Consider the following 22,115-nt stretch of genomic DNA (forward strand, 5'->3'; position numbering starts at 1 on the left):
TGTCAATGGGATCGATTCCTTGATTTCTCTTTCTCTTGTTTCATTGTTGGTGTATAGGGATGCAACTGATTTCTGTACACTGATTTTATATCCTGCGACTTTTCTGAATTCATGGATCAGTTCTATCAGTTTTTTGGTGGAATATTTAGGGTTTCCCATACAGAGTATCATGTTATCTGCGAAGAGTGAGAGTTTGACCTCCTCCTGGTCGATTTGGATGCCTTTTATTTCTTTGTATTTTCTGATTGCAGAGGTTAAGACTTCCAGTGCTATGTTGAGTAACAGTGGTGAGAGTGGACATCCCTGTCATGTTCCTGACCTTAGTGGGGAAGCTCTCAGTTTTTCCCCATTGAAGATGATATTAGCGTTGGGTCATTCATATATGGCTTTTATGATCTTGAGTTATGGTCCTTCTATCCCTACTTTCTTAAGGGTTTTTATCAAGAAAGGATGCTGTATTTAGTCAAATGCTTTGTCTGCATCTATTGAGAGGATCATATGGTTCTTGTCCTTTTTTTATTCATGTGATGAATCACATTGATTGTTTTGCAGATATTGAACCAGCCCTGCATCCCAGGTATAAATCCCACTTGGACCTGGCGAATAATTTTTTTAATGTATTGCTGTATCCGGTTGGCTAATATCATCTTGAGGATTTTTACATCCATGTTCATCAGGGAAATTGGTCTCTAGTTCTCTTTTTTAGTCTGGTCTTTGTCTGGTTTTAGAATCATGGTAATGCTGGCTTCATAGAAAGCGTTTGGAAGTTTTCCTTCCATTTCTATTTTTTGAAACATCTTCAAGAGAATAGGTGTTAACTTTTCCTTAAATGTTTGGTAGAATTCCCTTGGAAAGCCATCTGGTTCTGGACTCTTGTTTTTTTGTTTTTTTTTTTTTGTTTGTTTGTTTTTTTGGAGATTTTTGATTACTAATTGGATTTCCTTACTGATTATGGGTCTGTTCATATTTTCTGTTTCTTCCTGTTTCAGTTTTGGTAGTGTATATGTTTCTAGGAATTTGTCCATTTCTTCCAGATTGCTCATTTTATTGGCATATAATTGCTCATAATATTCTCATTATTGTTTTTATTTCTGCTGTGTTGATTGTGATCTCTCCTCTTTCATCTTGATTTTATTTATTTGGGTCCTTTCCTTTTTCTTCTTGATCAAACTGGCTAGTGGTTTATCAGTTTTGTTAATTCTTTCAAAGAACAAGCTTCTGGTTTCATTGATCTGTTCTGTTTTTTTTGGTTTCGATAGCATTGACTGCTGTTCTGATCTTTATTATTTCCTGTCTTCTGCTGGTTTTGGGTTTTATTTGCTGTTCTTTTTCCAGGTCTTTAAGCTGTAAGGTTGGGTTGTATATCTGAGACCTTTCTTCCTTCTTTACAAAGACGTAGATTGCTATATACTTTCCTCTTATGACCGCCTTTGCTGCGTCCCAGAGGTTTTGGGTTGTAGTGTTATCATTTTCCTTGGCTTCCATGTACTTTTTAATTTCCTATTTAACTTCTTGGTTAGCCCATTCATTCTTCAGTAGGATGTTCTTTAGTCTCCAAGTATTTGTTACCTTTCCAAATTTTTTCTTGTGGTTGATTACAAGTTTCATAGTGTTGTGGTCTAAAAATACGCACCGTATATTCTCGACCTTTTTGTACTTGTTGAGGGCTGATTTGTGTCCCAGTATATATAGTCTATTCTGGAGAACGTTCCATGTGCATTGGAGAAGAATGTATATTCCACTGCTTTAGGATAAAATATTTTCAATTTATCTGTTAAGTCCATCTTGTCCAGTGTGTCATTCAAAGCCATTGCTTCCCTATTCATTTTCTGATTAGATGATCTGTCTGTTGTAAATGGAGTGTTGAAGTCCCGTACTCTTATGGTATTATTATCAATGAGTTTCTTTATGTTTGTAATTAATTGATTTGTATCTTTGAGTGTTCCCACATTTGGAACCTAAATGTTTACAATTGTTAGGTCTTATGGTGGGTAGACCCCTTTATTATTATATAATGCCCTTCTTCATCTCTTGTTACAGTCTTTATTTTGAAGTCTAGATTATCTGATATAAGCTTAACTGCTTTGGCTTTCTTTTGTTGACCATTAGCATGAGATGATTCTCCATCCCCTTGCTTTCAACCTGAAGGCGTCTTGAGGTCTAAAGTGGGTCTCTTGTAAACAGCATATAGATGGATCTTGTTTTCTTATCCATTCTGTTACCCTGTGCCTTTTGATTGGAGCCTTGAGTCCATTGACATTTGGAGTGAGTACTGAAGGCTATGAATTTATTGCCATTATGTTACTTGTAGTGTTGGAGTTTCTGGTGGTGTTCTCTGGTCCTTTATACTCTTTGTTGCTTTTGGTATTTATTTATTTATTTACTTACTTATTTATTTCATCTTTTCTCCCCTCAGAGAGTCCCCATTAACATTTCTTGCAGGGCTGGTTTAGTGCTCAAGAACTCTTTTAATTTTTGTTTGGGAAACTTTTAATCTCTCCTTCTATTGTGAATGACAGCCTTGGTGTATAAAGAATTCTTGGTTGCATGTTTTTCTGATTCTACACATTGAATATGTCCTGCCACTCCCTTCTGGCCTGCCAAGTTTCTGTGGATAGGTCTGCTGCAAACCTGATCTGTCTTCCCTTGTAAGTTAAGGACTTTTTTCCCTTGCTGCTTTCATGATTCTTTTCTTGCTTGAGTATTTTGTGAATTTGACTATGATCTGCCTTGTTGATGGTCCTTTTTTGTTGAATCTAATGGGAGTCCTCTGTGTTTCCTGGATTTGATGTCTTCCTTTCCCCAGGTTAGGAAAGTTTTTTGCTATGATTTGCTCACATAACTCTTCTACCCCTTTTTCTCTCTCTTCATCTTCTGGGACCCCTATGATTGTGATGTTGTTCCTTTTTAATGAGTCACTGATTTATCTAATTCTTAAATTGTGCTCTTTTGCCTTAGTCTCCATCTTTTTTTCTGCTTCATTATTCTCCATGAGTTTATCCTCTATATCACTGATTATCTGCTCTGCCTCATACATCCTTGCTGCCATGGCAACCATTCGAGATTGCAGCTCAGTTACAACATTTTTTACTTCATCCTGACTAGCTTTTACTTCTTTTACCTCTGCAGATTCGGGTTCTAATCTATTTTCAATCCCATCTAGTATTCTTCTTATTGTGATTCTAAATTCTGCTTCAGACATCTTGTTTTATCTGTGTTAGATAAGTTCCTGGCTGTCGTTTTTTCCTGCTTTTTCTTTTGGGGTGAATTTCTTCGTTTTGTCATTTTGAAGAGAGAAAAGGAATTAATGAGGTAAAAAAAATTAAAAATTAAAAAAAATTAAAATTAAAAAAATTAAAAACAGGAAACACACACACAAAATGAAATAAATGATGCTATATCCTAGGTGTGCTTTGGTGTAGGTGTTGAAAGGGGCTTGATAGATTAGAGATAAAGTGGAAGGAAAAAAAATGGAAATCGTTTGAAAATTTGGAAAAACATACACTGAAATAGAATAAAATGAAATGGCATAAGTAAAATAGAGTTTGAAAAAAATTACACAAAATAAAAAATATAGTAGAAAAAATTTAAAGAAAAATATTTTTAATAAAGATTGAAAATAAAAATATTTTTTCTCTTTCTGAATTCAAGAAAAAAGAAATGAAAAAGAGAAAAAAAAATTGAATAGATCGACCAGCAAACAGACTGAAATACAATTGAAATTACTTCTTTTTCCCCTAGAAGTCATACTATGATGCGATTTATAGTCTGTAAACTAAGCAGGCCAAGAGACTTGTGTTCCTGAAAGGGGAGGTTGGCCCAGTTGGGTGGAGCTTGGTGTAATGGTTCCGTTCTCCACTAGATGGCGCTGCTTAGCTTACTTGGGTTTATTGTTGTGGCGCTTGTAGGTGTGTATGTGCATGTGTGGGAGCAGTGAAAATGGTGTCTCCCAGCTACCCAGTCTGTAGTATCGGAACTCTGTTCTCCCTGAGCAGCAATCGTGCACCCATCCTTTGTATTCATCTTCCACCCACTCTCCGCTTTTACATTGTCCATGACCAAGCCCCAGGCAGCACCTCCCTGTTGAGTTTTATCTCAGATGTGGCTGTTTTTCCCAACCCCTTACTTCTGAGGGACTGCAGCTTTGATCTGTTCTGCCCCTCTGCAGAAGGGTCTCACCTAGCAAATGGCCAAGTGCCAGCCACACCAAGTAATGTTCATGGGACCCCGCTGCTGCCGATGCCCAGAGAATGTGGCTGGGTGCCAGTCTTCCCCAGAAAAAGTTCATGCGATCATGTAGCAGCAGCGTTTCAGGGATTATGGCAAATTGCAACATGTGTCTGACACCAGGCTTCACCCCCAACGACCTTGTTCCAGCACCATCATGTGGTTATTCTCCTGGGTCTACTGGGGCCTTTGCCTTTGGGGGAGCCATACAGCCTCAACCAGATGTCCTCCCAGCTTGGGAACCACCTCTCCCCATGTGGCCTAAAGCCCCCTGGACTTCACTCTGCTCCCAGGGATTTGCCCTTCCCACCAGAGCACTGCCAGGTATCGAGTTGTGGAGTTTCAGACTCTGTGCTCCCCCTGTTTATAGGGTCTTAATGGAATTTAAGCCCTCTCCTTTCTCCCTTTTTGTTCAGTCCCTGCGGCTGTTTGTACTATTCCGCTTTCTCTCCAGCTGCTTTTGGCAGGGGGGGTCCTTTTTCCCGTATTCCCCTCTTCCCCCCCCCCCCCCCTCCGTGTCTGTCCTCTCTCAGCAAGCAAAAACAGCTCCCTGCTCTCTGCGGCTTTTCTCTCCCCCAGTCCACCTCTCTGCGCTGCGTACCTGCTGAGTTGTGTGGTTCAGTTTGTGCAGATTGTCATGTTAATCCTCAAATCAGTTTTCTAGGCATGCAGGATGGTTTAGTGTTGATCTGGCTGTATTTCATGGACGCGAGACACAAAAAAATTTCCATGCTGTTCTGCTATCTTGGCTCTTCCCTATCAGGCTTTTCTTTTCTTTAAAGAAGAAAAGTATGTATTTCTTTAAAGAAGAAGTGTATATTTCAACTGATGCTGTGGAGGTAGTAAAAAGGGAGGGAGAGTTTGAAGATATCCAGGAGAAAAGGAAGATAACTGATGCAGCAAGGTCCAGGTAAAGGTGGGGAATATGAGATTCAGAGAACAGGTAAAACCGTTGACCTTAAGAGGGGATGTGAGACACTTGCAATAAGAGGATGAATGGAGGATATTTGTAGGTCTGGGAGTTTCCATCTAATGGAATCCATCTACTCTTTAAATTATGAAGTGAGGTCATCTCCTGAGAATTGAGGTATAAGTGTCGGGAACAGGTCAAAGCTCAAGGAAAGATATACAGTAATAACTGTGGGGAGTTGGAGTATGGCCTCTCTCATTGTCAGATGGCTGTACAGTGTTGATTGCCGAGTTGAGCCTGGTGGTTATGGGTGTATGGTGGCATTAATCTGCCCCTATCCTTTCAGCTCTTCCATTCTCTTACCCCACTTAATCTTCTCAATGATCTGTTAAGAAACCTACAATTCCTTGTCCTCTCCTTTTCCTCCTAGTTTACCTTTCTTCCCTCTTCCTTTTTCATGTCCTGGTCCCCATGGTGGATTTTCTGAACTGCCCTTCCCCCAACACGTTCAATTCCTATGTAGCCATGTTCTTCCACTGTGCCCACAGAGGAAAATTTTGTCTCTGGATGAGTCTATAATTTACATCTGGATCACAGAAGGATACTTGAGAAAACCACACATCCACTCAGACTGGCACTCCCACAGAGTCAGGGTTGCCAGTCTCATTCAGCTAGACCGTCGCTACCACTAGTTAGTTTATCCACTGGTCTCGGATAGCTCCCTCTCCCATTCCTCTCAGTGCCTAGTCCAAATCTTTACTGTTTTACCCCTCCTCCTCTGTCTTAGCTCTTTCACCTCACCCCTCACTTCACTGAGAAAAGTAAGGCCCTACTAAGCACAATGGCCCTTGACCTCCTGCCCCACCACCCACAACTGACATACAAGTACAGAGAGTAATGACAGGGCTCCCCTCCTTGTCCAAGGCCAACCCCATTCATAAGTGCTCTTGATATACACACATGCGCACACACACACACCACCCTGCATCTGTGTCCTGTCTTCGGCTTTTCCCTGCTACTGGTACCTTGCCTTCGACCTATATACATGTACTAGTATTTTGTTTTCCAAAAATAATATTAAAAAAAAATCTCCTTTTGCCCCCATCTCTAATTGTATCCCATCTCTCCCCTGATCTCATCAACATTTTCAAGACAGTGTCTATACTTGCTCCCTCCAGCTCCTTTCCTCTCATCCATTTCTAGACCAGCCTGGCTTTTACCTCCACATTTCTTCCACAATTTTTCTTGCTAAGTTTATTAATAACTTTATAATGGTCAGGAGCATAGGACATTTTTTTTTCTATTAGGTCTTTTCTGGTACATTTGACAATGTTGATTATTACCTTTTTCTTGAAACTCTATACTCCTTGGCTTCCATGATACTGTGCTCTCCTGGTTCTCATAACTCTCTGAATAGTCCATCTCTGCTTCTTTTATGGGCTCTATCCTCCTCTTAAATATTGGGGCTCCCCCAGGTTCTCACTTCAACCCACATTATCTCTTGCTCTATGCACACTTGCTGCTGGACTCCATGTACTTACGTAGTTCCAACTCTGCATAAATGTTGGTGACAGCTACTTCTTTATCTCCCAGGAATGTTGGTCAAACTTCTTGCTGGACATCTATCCCAAAGTCCCCTCAAATTGAACATACTCAGAAATTAACTCACCATTTTCCCTCTCAAAACTACTTATCCAGTGTTCCCTGCCTTCATGAGAAGCACTGATGTCCTTCCAACTAACAATTTCTTCCTCCTGTCTCTGGTATCCCCTGAGCCTCCAGGTCCTCTCATTGTACTTCCTTGAATGGGCTCCAGTATGCTTTTCCTCTCAGTTCTTATTCTCACTCCTCTGGTTTCAGAACTTCATCTCTGCCTTCTAACTGGTTGTTCCTCCTCTCATCTTGTCTCCTTCAGATCCAATCTCTAAAGAGCTATCAGAGTGATCAGTCTAAAAGTGTACATTTATACTTCTCTTTGTTTCCTATATTGGCTTCCTTCCTCTTTGTAAATTTTTAAGCATATGTGATGAACCTTAAAGAGAGGAAAGTGTAGGTGTAAGTCTAGGTAAATTTTATGGAAGTGGTACTAGAGGTTTGAGGGTATTCCCTTTTGGTGGCTTTTCCTAATCTCTGTGAGTTTTAAGACAGTTACCTTCTCAGAGTTCAAGACACAGAAGGTACTGTGGTCGGGGTTACTGATTGTATTTAAATTTTTAAAAATTAGACATTACGGTTGTAGGAAACAAAAGAAATATAGGCATACCTCAAAGGTTTTGTGAGTCCAGTTCTAGACCACCGCAGTAAAGTGAATGTCACAATAAAGCAAGTCAAATTTTTTTTTTTTTTTAGTTTCTCAGTTCATATAAAATTATGTTTACACTATACTGTGGCCTATTAAGTGTTCAGTATAGCATTATGTATAAAAAAATGTACTTACCTTAAAAATACTTTATTTCTAAACAATGCCAACTATCATCTGAGCTTTCAGTGAGTTCTAATCCTTTTGCTGGTGGAGGGTTTTGCCTTGATGTTGATGGCTACTGACTGATCAGGGTGGTGGTTACTAAAGGTTTGGGTGGCAGTGACAATTTCTTAAAATGAGACAACAATAAACCTTGCTGCATCAATTGACTCTTCTTTTATGAATGGTTTCTCTGTAGCATATAATGCTGTTTAATAGCATTTTACCCACCATAGACATTCTTTGAAAATTGGAGTCAATCCTATCAAAATTTGTTGCTGCTCTATCAACTAAGTTTATGTAGTATGTAAACCCTTTGTTGTCATTTCAACAATCTTCACAGCATCTTTGTCAGAAGTAGATTCCATCTCAAGAACTACTTTCTTTGCTCATCCATAAGAAGCAACTCCTCTGTTGTTAAAGTTTTATCATGAGATTGCAGCCATTTAGTCACTTCTTCAGACTCTACCTCTAATTCTAGTTCTCTTGCTGTGTCCACCACATCTGCAGTTACCTCCTCCACTGAAGTCTTGAACCCTGAAATTCATTCATGGGGGCTGGAATCAACTTTCTCCAAACTCCTGTTAATGTTGATATTTTGAACTCTTCCTGTGAATCATGAGTGTTCTCAATGGCATCTTAAATAGTGAATCCTTTCCTGAAGGTTTTCAAATTACTTTGCCCACATCCATCAAGGGAATCACTGTCTATGGCAGGTATAGTTTGATAAAATGCATTTCTTACATAATAAGACTTGAAAGTCAAAATTCCTTGTGGATCCATGAACTGCAGAAAAGATGTTTGATAGGTAAAGATAGGATTCAGTATGTAGAAAGGGAGGGGCTAGGACTTGAAGGTCCCAGGGAGCAAAGCCACATATTTTAAAACAATGCTGGAAACATCTATGAGAAAAACTCCCTCAGGCGTAAAGTTTTTCTTAATAATGTAACAAATACATGGGGCGCCTGGGTGGCTCAGTTGGTTGAGCGTCCGACTTCGGCTCAGGTCACGATCTCACGGTCTGTGAGTTCAAGCCCTGCGTCGGGCTCTGGGCTCATGGCTCAGAGCCTGGAGCCTGCTTCCAATTCTGTGTCTCCCTCTCTCTCTGACCCTCCCCCGTTCATGCTCTGTCTCTCTCTGTCTCAAAGATAAATAAACTTAAAAAAAAAAAAAAAGAATGTAACAAATACCACCTACTCCCCCTTCATGTTTCCCTCAGGAATAAACAACTCATCACCTACAGGTATCTTTTTTTTTTTTTTTCCTAAAAAGAAACCAAAAAGAAGAGGAGGAACAGACCAAAACCCTATAAAATAAAGTTGCTTGCTTATACTCAGGGGTATTCACTTTCAGATGTCCCCTCTCTGTAAAGAGACCTTTCATACTATTCTTACCTTCTGATCTTACACTCTGATAAACTTTTGCCTGCTGCTCATTTTATTCTGTGTCCACCTCCTCATTCTTTGAATTGGCTAAACAACGAGCCCCTGGCATTGAGGTATTTATTCTGCAAAATGTGTTAGCAAGCATGAAAACAACATTAATCTTGTTGTACATCTCCATCAGAGCTCTTGGGTGACCAGGTTCTTTGTCAATGAGCAGTCATATTTTGAAAAGAATCTTTTTTCTGAGCAGTAGGTCTCAACAGTGGGCATAAGATACTCAGTAAACTATGTTGTATAATCCAAGCTTTCTTGTTCCATTTACAGAGCAGAGGGAGAATAGATTTAAAATAATTCTTGAAGGCCCTAGGATTACTAGAATGATAAATGAGCATTGGCTTCCACTTAAAGTCACCAGCTACATTAGCCTTTAACAAGAGAGTCAGCCTGTCCTTTGAAGCTTTAAAGCCAGATGTTGACTTCTCTTCTGTAGCAATGAAAGTCCTAGATGACATCTTCTTCCAATAGAATGCTATTCAATCTCTGGAAAATCGGTACTGTAGTGTAGTCACCTTCATGAATTATCTTAGTTACATCTTCTGGATAACTTGCTGCAGCTTCTTTATCAGTACTTACTGTTTCACCTTGCACTTTTTTAAAAAGTTTAAATTCAAGTTAGTTAACATACAGTGTACTTTTGGCTTCAGGAGTAGAGCCCAGTGATTCATCTCTTATATAGGACACCCAGTATTCATCCCAACAAGTGCCTTCCTTAATACCCATCACCAATTTAATCCATCCCCCCACCCACCTCCCCTACAGGAACCCTCAGTTTGTTCTCTGTATTTAAGAGTCTCTTATGCAAAAGGGTTCCCCTATCTCCACATCCTCACCAACATTTTTTGTTCCCTGTGTTAATTTTATCGTTTCTGACAGGTATGAGGTGGTATCTCATTGCAGTTTTGATTTGTATTTCCCTGATGATGAGTGATTTGGACATCTTTTCATGTGTCTGTTGGCCGTCTGTATGTATTCTTTGGAAAATGTCTATTAATGTCTTCTACCCATTTCTCCACTGGATTATTTGTTTTATGGGTGTTGAATCTGATAAGTTATTTTCGACACTAACCCTTTGTCCATTATGTCATTTTCAAATATCTTCTCCCATTCCATAAGATGCCTTTTAGTTTTGTTGATTGTTCCCTTAGCTGTGCAGAAGCTTTTTATATTGATGAGGTCCCAATAGTTCATTTTTGCTTTTATTTCCCTTGATTTTGGAGATATGACCTGAGGTCGAGGTCAAAGAGGTTGCTGCCTGTTTTCTCCTGTAGGATTTTGATGGTTTTCTGTCTCAGATTTTAGGTCTTTCATCCATATTGAATTTACTTTTTGTATGGTGTAAGAAAGTGGTCCGGTTTCATTCTTCTGCATGTTGCTGTCCAGTTCTCCCAGCACCATTTGCTAAAGAGACTATCTTTTTTTTTTTTTTCATTGGATACTCTTTCCTGCTTTGTGGAAGATTAGTTGGCCATATATTTGTGGGTCCATTTTTAGGTTCTCTATTCCATTGGTCTAGGTGTCTGTTTTTGTGGCAATACCATACTGTATTGATGATTATAGCTTTGTAATACATCTTAAAGTCTGGAGTTGTGATACCTCCAGCTGTGGTTTTCGTTTTCAACATTACTTTGGCTATTTGGGTTCTTTTGTGGTTCCATACAAATTTTAGGATTGTTTCTTCTAGCTCTGTGAAGATGCTGGTGTTATTTTGATAGGGATTGTATTGAATGTATATAGATTGCTTTGGGTAGTATTTGTTTAACAATTTTTGTTCTTCCAATCCATGAGCATGGAATATTTTTCTATTTTTTTGTGTCGTCTTCAATGTCTTTCATAACCTTTCTATAGTTTTCCACATACAGATCTTTTACCTTTTTGGTTAGGTTCTAGATATAGCATTTTAAAAATACATCCTAACAAGTTATTAGGTCTTTGATCTTTGTACCAGGGGTTTCTCTGCTGTCTTCTAAGCCTTTTTCAAGCTCAGCTATTAGTATTATGATTGTTGTTCTAAATTCTTGTTCAGATGTATTGTGTATATCTGTTTTGAGCAATTCTCTGGCTGTGATTTCTTCTTGACCTTCCTTTTGGGGAGAATTCCTCTATCTTGTCATTCTGGCAGTCTGTCTTTTACATGTTTTAAAAACTTTTTATGTGTCCTTCACCCGAGAGTACTGCTATATTAAAAAGGGACCGTACAATGTCCAGGCCTGGCACTCCAGGAAGTACTTCTGTTGTATGTTGCATGTACTCTGCTGTTGGGTTCTGGCTGCCCAGTACCACTGATCAGTCCTCTGCAGAGCTCCTCCTTGCTTGCAATGATGGAGTGTTTGGACCTTTAACTAGGTGTGCTTTGATTTCTTTGTTGAAGTAACCCTGGAAAAAAAGGAGGTGGGGGGGAGCCTGATGCTATAAAAAGAGAACAATGAAAGGGGAGGAAAGAAAACCAAATAGAGAATCAAAACCTATAAGGTTGATTCCAAAGAAAGAGAAAGGAAAAGAAAGAAGAAAAAAAGCAAAAGAAAAGAGAAAAGATGGAACCTGAGTAGAATTAAAAAGCCTGATCAAAAAATATATATGTCTGTGTGTGTGTATGTGTGTGTAGATAGATAGCTAGTGTATATATGTGTAGATAGATATGACAAAAAACAAATCAGAAACTATAAATCTGATTCGAAAAGAAAACAAAGAGAGGGAGGAAAGCAAGAAAGAAAAAAGAAAAAAATAAAAGGTTGTCTGTTGGTGCCTGAGGCTGGTGGCTGTGTTGGTCTGGAGGAGAGTCTGGCTACATTGAGTACGTTAGTCTTGCTCTGGTAAATGAGCATTTGCTAGGCATGGAGGGGTAGGGTTTGTTCTAAGCGTGTACTGCCTCCACTGGTGACCGCTGTGCTACTCTCTTAAGTCCCACTGTGTTGGTGTTAGGAAAATTTCCGTCACCCCAATCTCTCCTCCCGACTGGGCTCTCACCCCCTGCTGTTCAGGCAGCCCTCACTGAATAGCAAGGGCAGTCAGCTTGCCCTGCACCATTATTCTCCTGTGGCTTCCCCTTGGCACTCTGATGGGATTCAAATCCTGAAGTCTGAATGGACCCCAAATGGTGCAAATCCAGATCCACTCCCCTCCTCCAGGGGTCCTACTGCTGAAAGGTCTTTGGCTGGCACCTGCAGAGTATTTTGTCCTTGGGGAGGCAATAAAACCTGTTTCCAAATAATCCAGGAAGGGTACTATTCTTTCCCAGTGCACCCTGGAGATCGCTACACCATGCTATGCACTCCAGGGCCAGCTACCCGCTCCCCAGGAGCGTGTGCCATTGCTCTACTCTCGAGAAAGTCATGCACTTGCAAAACCTCTGAGTTTCATCTCCTAAGGTTATGTACAAAAAAGAACTGACACTCTCCATACTTTTCATTCCCCCCTCCATAGTCTGTAGAGGTTTTCCTCTTGTGCTAACTCGATGCCATTATTTCACAACCACTCTTTCTTTCTCTCCCTTCTGTCTCTCCACAGAAAGGGTTCCCTCCCCAGTGGCTATGCTGGTTTATTTCCCTCATTTCATATCCACACATCTCACTCCTGCTAAGCTGTCCACCGTCCAACTGTGGAGATCCTTTTGCTGCTCCACAGATCAATTTCCTGGGTTTTCCAAGTGATCTGACCTCAAAACAGCCATGTTTAACGGACAAGGAAAATCCCGGTCCTCCTACTTCTCCATCATCTTCACCTTGCACTTTTATGTTACGGAGATGGCTTCCTTCCTTAAGCCTTCTGAACCAACCTTGGCTAGCTTCACACTTTTCTGTAACTTTCTCACTTCTCTCAGCCTTCATAGAATTAAAGAGAGTTAGGGCCTTGCTCTGAATTAGACTTTGGCTTAAGGATATGTGGTAGCCATTTTGATACAGACCACTGAAACTTTCTCCATATCAACAATCTATCTCTTTACCTTTCTTACATTCTTATGTTGAGTAACACCTTTTACTTCCTTCAAGAACTTTTCCTCTGCATTTGCAACTTGGCTGTTCAGTACAAGAGGCCTAGCTTTTGGTCTATCTTGGCTTTCAACATCCCTTTTTCACTTAGAAATAAGCTTAATTATTTCTAGCTTTTGATTTAAAGTATGAGATGTGCAACTATTTCTTTCACTAGAATACTTAGAGGCCATTATAGAGTTAATAATTTGCCTAATTTCAGTATTATTGTGTCTTAGGGAATAGGGAGGCTTGAGGAGAGGGTAGAGACTGGGGAACAGTGGCTGGTGAAGCAGTTGGAGTACACAAAGCATTTATCAATGAAATTTGCGGTTGTATATGTATGGGCTCAGTTCATGGAACCCCTAAACAATTACAATAGTGACATCAAAGATCACTGATCATACATAACCATAAAAAATATAATAAAAAAGTTTGAAATATTGTGAGAATTACCAAAATGTGAATTAGAGATATTAAGTAAGCAAAATGCTGTTGGAAAAATGGTACCAGTAGATTTGCTCAATGTATGGTTGCCACAGACCTTTATATTTGTAAAAAAAAAAAAAAAAAAAAAAAAAAACCAGTATTTGCAAAGTGTAATAAAGCAAAGTACAATAAAATGTGCTATGCCTGAATGTTGGTGCAGTTCCTACAATACCTTTCTGGCTTTAAACGTTTTTACTCATAATCATTTGATAATTATTATACATTAGATACATGTTTTACTGGTTCCTCTCTCTTTAAAGTACATTTTGTGTCATGGACATCCAGCAGCAAAAGGGCATTAAGAGGAATATGGAGAACACAGTTTTGGGGACATCTTAAGCCCAAAAATGTATTTCTAAGTAATGTGATAGTAGAATATCCATGGTTATCAAAAGAATATCTGTTTTGAGAACTTGTAGGCATTTCCTGTATTGGCTATCAATGTGACATCACGAGTCAAAATCTAAGCATAGGGCTCACAGGTAAAAGTGTAAATTGGGCTTCACATTTTGACAAGTGTTTTATATATGAGAGAATATAGTTTTCTCAGATTGAAGATTAAATTGAGAATTAATATTGAAACTTTTGGTTTTATAGAGAAACATTGACCTGATTGTCATTTTAATTATAAGGCCATGCAATATATTAGTAGTGCCTATAGCATATCAGCATACTGCATATCAATAAACATTAATTAATTAATATTTTAAATATTTATTTATTTATTTTGAGAGAGAGAGAGCCCTAGCAAGGGAAGGGCAGAGACAGAGGGAGAGAGAGAGTATCCTAAGCAGGCTCCCCTCTATCAGCACAGAGCCGGATGTAGTCAGTCAATCTCACAAACCGTGACATCATGACCTGAGCCAAAATCAATAGTCAGGTGCTCAACCAACTGAGGTACCCCAATAAACATTATTTTAAAATAATTTTCCATTTTACTTTAAATTCTGGGTTTCTAGTTTTAGTACTGGAATCCTTAAAGACATTCATTTGGAAACATTTTGGTATATGTTTGGCTACACTGTTGACATATTACTTTGCTTATTTCAACATCTTTCAGATTTGTAACATTTTTAAATTTTAACACTCTATACCTACTGCTTTTAGCCATTATGAATAATCAAAATTAATATGATCTGTTTTCAAATACTAAAGTGCATATAATTCAGAAGTAATGAGTCATAATTTAATCCTTTGAAAATAATAAGTGAAGAATTTAACAAATATTAAAGATATTTGAAACATTTCTTGTCCATGAATTATATGAATACAACATATGTGATATATAAGTATATAAATAATGCAGAAATTGGACATTCAGGCACATGTATATGTTACATGTTTCAAATTCTGTTCTAAAATCTTTACAAGCTAAATTTTTTCAAACATCATGGAGTTTGAAAAAAAGATAATTTGAGAGTTAACTAAACTCTAATGATAGAAGAATGAAAATGAGATCTACCCCTTATGTCTAATATTTTATTTCTACTTTTCAGATTTCCATTTTGACAGTGCCAGCAATGGAGACAGGAACTTTTGCTGTTCGGGTCATTGAGTTATGTTCCTCAACAATGACATGCATGAAAGGCACATGTGAGCACAGTAGAATCTGGTTGTCTTATGTGTTTGTTTTGGCAGTAAAGGGGGACAGCCATTGATAAAGTTCTCTGGGTTCTGTTTATAGTTTTGCAATATATATATATGTGTATAGGCAATGTATATATATGTATATGGGCAATATATATACATGTATACACATGTATATATAAATATACATCCAAGTTAGTTAGCATATAGTGCAATAATGATTTCAGGAGTAGAATCCAGCGATTCATCCCCTACATATAACACCCAGCGCTTAACCCAACAAGTGTCTTCCCGATGCCCCTTACCCATCTAGACATCCCCCCCACCCACAACCCCTCCAGCAACCCTGTTTGTTCTCTATATTTAAGAGTCTCTTATGTTTTCCACCTCCCTGTTTTTATATTATTTTTGCTTCCCTTCCCCTATGTTCATCTGTTTTGTATCTTAAATCCCACACGAGTAAAGTCATGTGATATTTGCATTTCTCTAATTTCACTTAGCATAATACCCTCCACTTCCATCCACATTGTTGGAAATGACAAGATTTCATTCATTTTGATTGCTGAGTAATGTTCCATTGTATATATGTACCACATCTTCTTTATCCTTTCATCTGTGGATGGACATTTGGGCTCTTTCCATACTTTGGCTATTGTCAATAGCCCTGCCATAAACATTGGGGTGCATGTGTCCCTTCGAAGCAGCACTCCTTTATCCTTTGGATAAATACCTAGTGGTGCCATTGCGCGGTCGTAGGGTAATTGTATTTTTAACTTTTTGAGGAATCTCCATGCTGCTTTCCAGAGTGGCTGCACCAGTTTGCATTCCCACCAGTGCAAAAGAGTTCCCCTTTCTCCACATCCTCACCAACATCTGTTGTTGCCTGAGTTGTTAATTTTAGGTATTCTGACTGGTGTGTGGTAGTAACTCATTTTGGTTTTGATTTGTATTTCCCTCATGATGAGTGATGTTGAGCATTTTTTCATGTGTCTGTTAGCCATCTGGATGTCTTCTTTGGAAGTGTCTGTTCATGCCTTCTGTACGTTTATTAACTGGATTATTTGTTTTTTGGGTGTCGAGTTTGATAAGTTGTTTACAGATTTTGCATACTTACCTTTTATCTGATATGTCATTTGCAAATTATCTTCTTCCATTCCGTCGCAGTTGCCTTTTAGTTTTGCTGACTGTTTCCTTCATTGTGAAAAAGATTTTTATCTTGATGAGGTCCCAATAGTTCATTTTTGCTTTTGTTTCCCTTGCCTCCAGAAAAATGTCAAGTAAGAATTGCTGTGACTGAGGTCAAATAGATTTTTGCCTGCTTTCTCCTCTGGGATTTTGATGGCTTCCTGTCTTGCGTTTAGGCCTTTTATTCATTTTCAGTTTATTTTTGTGTATGGTGTAAGAAAGTAGTTCAGGTTCATTCTTTTGCATGTTGCTGTCCAGTTTTCCAAGCACCACTTGCTGAAGAGACTGTCTTTATTCCATCGAATATTCTTTCCTGCTTTGTCAAAGATTAGTTGGCCATACATTTGTGGGTCCATTTCTGGGTTCTCTATTCTGTTCCATTGATCTGAGTGTCTGTTCTTGTGCCACTACCATACTGTCCTGGTGATTACACCTTTGTAATACAGTTTGAAGTCTGGAATTGTGATTCCTCCTGCTTTGGTTTTCTTTTTCAGGATTGCTTTGGCTATGTGGGGTCTTTTCTGGTTCCATAAGATTTTCGGATTATTTATTCTAGCTCTGTGAAGAATGTTGGGGTTATTTTGATAGGGATTGCATTAAATATGTAGATTGCTTTGAGTAGTATCGACATTTTAACAATATTTGTTCTTCCTATCCAGGAGCATTGAATAATTTTCCATTTTTTTGTGTCTTCTTCATTTTCTTTCATAAGCTTTCTATATTTTTCATGGCATAGATTTTTCACCTCTTTGGTTAGATTTATTCCTCGGTATTTTGTGGTTTTTGGTGCAATTGTCAATGGGATAGATTCCTTGATTTCTCTTTCTATTGCTTCGTTATTGGTGTATAGAAATGCAACTGGTTTCTGTGCATTGATTTTATATTCTGTGACTTTGCTGAATTCATGAATCATTTCTAGCATTTTTTTGGTGGAATCTTGTGGGTTTTGCATATAGAGTATCATGTTATCTGCGAAGAGTGAAAGTTTGACTTCCTCCTTGCCAATTTGGATGCCTTTTATTTCTTTGTGTTCTCTGATTACTGAGGTTAGGACTTCCAATACTATGTTGAGTAACACTGGCAAGAGTGGACATCCCTGTCATATTCCTGACCTTGGGGGAAAAGCTCTGCTTTACCCCATTGAGGATGATATTAGCAATGGGTCTCTCGTATGTGGCTTTTATGATCTTGAGTTATGGTCCTTCTATCCCTACTTGCTTGAGGGTTTTTATCAAGAAAGGATGCTGTATTTTGTCAAATGCTTTCTCTGCATCTATTGAAAGGATCATGTGGTTCTTGTCCTTCTTTTATTAATGTGATGTATCACATTGATTGATTTGCAGATACTGAACCAGCCTTTCATCCCATTATAAATCCCACTTGATTGTGGCAAATAATTCATTTAATGTATTGTTGGATCCGGTTGGCTGATATCTTGTTGAAAATTTTTGCATCCATGTTCATCAGGGAAATTGATCTCTAGTTCTCCTTTTTGAGTGGGGTCTTTCTCTGGTTTTGGAATCAAGGTAATGCTGGTGTCATAGAATGAGTTTGGATATTTTCCTTCCGTTTCTATTTTTTGGAACAACTTCAAAAACATAGGTGTTAACTCTTCTTTAAATGTTTTGTAGAATTCTCCTGGAAAGCTATCCAGCCGTGGGCTCTTGTTTTTTGGGAGATTTTTGATTACTAATTAAATTTCTGTTCAAATTATCTATTTCTTCTTGTTTCAGCTCTGGTAGTTTATGTTTGCAGGATTTTGTCCTTTTCTTCTAGATTGCCCAATTTATTGGCATATAATTGCTCATAATATTCTCTTATTATTGTTTGTATTTATGCAGTGTTTGTGATCTCTCATCTTTAATTCTTTATTTCATTTATTTGAGTCCTTTTTCTTTTTGATTAATCTGCCTAGGTGTTTATCAATTTTGTTAATTCTCTCAAAGAACCAGTTTCTGGTTTCATTGAGCTGTTCTACTGGTTTTGTTTATTTATTTGTTTATTTGCTTTGGGTTTCAATAGCATTGATTTCTGCTCTAATCTGTATTTTCCTGTCTTTTGTTGGTTTGGGGTTTTATATGCTGTTCTTTTGCAGCTCTTTAAGGTTGTGGATTAGATTCTGTATCTGAGACCTTTCTTCCTTCTTTAGAAGGCCTGGATTCATATACTTTCCTCTTATGACCACCTTTGCTGCATCCCAGAGGTTTTGGGCTATGGTATTTTCATTTTCATTGGCTTCCATGTACTTTTTAATTTCCTCTTTAACTTACTGGTTTGCGCATTCATTCTTTGGTAAGATGTTCTTTAGTCTTTCAGTATTTGTTGTCTCTCGAAATTTTTTCTTGTGGTTGATTTTGAGTTTCATACCATTGTGGTTTGAAAATATGCATGGTATGATCTTGATGTTTTTGTACTTGTTGAGGGCTGGTTTCCCACTATGTGACCTATTCTGGAAAATGTTCCATGTGCACTCAAGAAGAATGTATATTCTGCTGCTTTAGGATGAAATGTTCTGAATATATCTGTTAAGTCCATCCAGTCCCATGTGTCATTAAAGCCATTGTTTCCTTGTAGATTTTCTGTTTAGATGATCTTGTAAACAGCATATAGATGGATCTTGTTTTCTTATCCATAATGTTACCCTATGTCTTTTGATTGAAGCATTTAGTCCATTGACATTTAGAGCGAGTACTGAAATATATGGACTTATTGCCATTGTGTTGCTTGTAGAGTTGGTGTTTCTGCTAGTGTTCTCTGGTCCTTTCTAGTCTTTGTGACTTTTTTTCTTTTTTGTTTTGGTTTTGCTTTTCTCCCCTCAGCGAGCCCCCCTTAAAATTTTTTGCAGGGCTGGTTTAGTGATTATGAACTCTAGTTTTTGTTTGGGAAACTTTTTATCTCTCCTTCCACTTTGAATGACAGTCTTGCTGGATAAAGAATTCTTGGTTGCATATTTTTCTGATTCAGCATGTTAAATATATCCTGCCACTCCGTTCCAGCTTGCCACACTTTGTGTATACATGTTCTGCAAATCTATTCTCTCTTCCCTTATAGGTTAAGGACTTTCTTCCCTTGCTGCTTTCATAATTCTCTCCTTGTCTGTGTATTTTGTGAATTTGACTATGATTTCCCTTGTTAATGGTTGGTTTTTGTTGAATGTAATGGGAGTTCTCTGTGCTTCCTGGATTTTTTTTATCTGTGTCTTTCCGCAGGTTAGGAAAGTTTTCCAGTATGATTTGCTCATATACAGCTTCTACCCCTTTTACTCTCTATTCATCTTCTTGGACCCCTATGATTCTGATGTTATTCCTGTTTAATGAGTCACTGAGTTCTCTAATTCTTATATCATGCTCTTTTGCCTACCCCCCCTTTTTTCCTGCTTCATTATTCTCTATAAGTGTCTCTTCTATATTGTTGATTTGGTGCTCTGATTCATCCATCCTTCCTGTCGTGGCATCCATTCTAGATTGCATCTCATTTATTGCATTTTTACTTTTGTCCTGACCAGATTTTATCTCTGCAGAAAGGGATTCAATGCATTTTTTTCAACCCTAGCCAGTATTCTTATCATTGAGATTCTAAATTCTGGCTCAGACATCTTGCTTATATCTATGTTGATTAAGTCCCTGGCTGTCATTTCTTCTTGTTCTTTCTTTTGAGGTGGATTCCTTCCTATCGTCATTTTGGAGGAAGAAAAGTATTAATAAAATACAAAAATAAATTTTGGGAGATTAAAAATGACACCAAAACAAATTCAAATAAAGTAAACTAGATCCTAGGTGTGTTTTGGTCTAGCTATTGACCATATTTTTTTTTATTCACACAATGTTTGTTCACATACTTTATGTTCATACAATAAGTCATTCTATACCTTCCCCTTGCCTCTAATTAGTTTTGTATCTAAATCTTCATAGGCCCCATTTTTAAGTTCTCCAGTGAAAGAGTTTCTGTGACATTCCAGGTTGTTTTGTAATTTTACTTATGCTTATTACAAACATACTTTCAAAAAATTTTTTTTGACTACTACTGGTTTTCTTCTTTGATTTTCCTTAGAATTCTTAATCCAGTTTCTTATCTTCTACCATATGTAAATGATCAATTTAACGCTTTTATGAGTCTAAAGTTACATAGTACTTTAATTTCTTTTACTAATATGTATCAAAATTTTTGTCTCTAACACTGTTCAGATATCATGCCTTCTACCACATATTTTGTAAAGATGTTTCAGTAAGTAGAAACCAGCAAGGATACATTAGATGTCATTATGCCTAGATCTAAATTGTGTACTGTAGTGATTACAAAGAAGCACACAGTGGCATCCCTAATTTGAAATGTTCATAATCTTATTAGACACCTAATAGAGCAAGACACTATTAACTGTGTGCAGTGTACTCTAATAGACATTTCAGGATAGGTGTAGTTGAGTACAACATAGGTCTGACCTTAGGGTACTCACAATCTAGTGGGACAGATAAGACAAACACAAAAGTCTCTGTAAGAGGCAGAATATGAAAGTACCAAAAGAGTGCTACCAACAAACAGCAGACTGGAGAGATTCATAGGAGGGAAGAAACAGTAGCTTAAAAATTTTGTAAACATATTAATTTTCTTCAAACTGTTACATGAATTATGAGAAGCAGAAGACTAATTTGGTTTGGCATAGTTAATGAAAACATGACAATGTCTTCAATTGTAGAACTACTACTTACCAAAAAATGTCAAATGTGGTTAAACAGAGAGAAGTGGGAGCTTGTTGCTAGTAGGCAGAGTGAAGAAAACTTTGCCCTTCTTGTTATAATCTTAAATTTCCATTTGAAGAGTAGCTTACTCATGGTTTTCCCCCTTTTATAGTGATTTGTGATATAAGTAAATCTTTACCATGACAGTTACCCTTATTATTTTTCCCTATTACTTTCACCAGTTTTTTGTCATGTCTTTTTTATCTTTATTAGTATCTTAAATATAAAACTACATTCATCTTTGATTTTCTGAATTACATTTATTTTATGTTTTGAATATCTTTTGTAAATTTATTTTTATAAATTATTTCTCTATGTGAAGTACTTTTGTATCTCCAGTCTAACAATATTCATTATTGACAGTTTAAAAAAGAAAAGTAAAATTACTATAATCCTATAGATGACAAACATTTGGTATGTGTTTACCTTGTTTTTTATATGCATATACATATATATGTTCCGTAAGTATCCAGTACTATTTTATATATTTTATAATCTACTTTTCAAAAAGACTTAATACAACAGAATTTTTTTGTATGTCTTTGAAAACATTTTCAGTGATTGTGGGTATCCCATCTTTAATATCATGCTATTGAGATTAAGTGAAAATTTTTACTTCATAGTCCTAGAAAAAAACAGCTGGCCTAATAAATATTTGTGAAATTACATTAATTTTTAAAAACTTTTGAGTGGAATTATTGGGTCAAAGTATATAGGCTTTTTTATTTTGAAGTTATAGACTCATAGGTATTTGCAAAGATATTACAGAGAAGTCCCATGTACCCTTCACTCAGTTTCTTCCAATAGTTATATTTTATCAAATTATAGTACAATATCAAAGCCAGGAAATTGACATTGTTATAATGTGTGTATGCAATTTTATCACCTGTGTAGATGCTTGTGACCATCCCACAGTGATTCTTAACATTACCCTTTTGTAGCCATAGCTGTATCTCTCCCTACCCACACTGGGCACCTAATCCCTGGAAACCACTAATGTGTTTTCTATCTTAGTAATTTTGTCATTTTGATGGTGTCATTTAGAATGAATCATACAATAGGTTAATCTTTTGAGAATGATTTTTTTTTTTACTCACTGTAATTTTAAGA

At 37.5% G+C, this 22,115-nt stretch overlaps 1 protein-coding gene across 2 annotated transcripts in view; it reads left to right on the plus strand.

Annotated features, from left to right (window-relative positions):
• CHM (CHM Rab escort protein) overlaps positions 1 to 22,115 on the plus strand; it is a 254,693-nt gene that overhangs the window by 168,446 nt on the left and 64,132 nt on the right. For both annotated transcript variants that reach the window (XM_053891439.1, XM_053891440.1), the window contains one exon: positions 14,994 to 15,090. In XM_053891439.1, the coding sequence (XP_053747414.1) occupies positions 14,994 to 15,090 (97 nt within the window). The remainder of the gene's footprint in view (positions 1 to 14,993; positions 15,091 to 22,115) is intronic.

The sequence above is a fragment of the Panthera pardus genome, unplaced genomic scaffold, assembly GCF_024362965.1.
Source record: "Panthera pardus isolate Hobbes unplaced genomic scaffold, ASM2436296v1 HiC_scaffold_27, whole genome shotgun sequence".
Classification (NCBI taxonomy): Eukaryota; Metazoa; Chordata; class Mammalia; order Carnivora; family Felidae; genus Panthera; species Panthera pardus.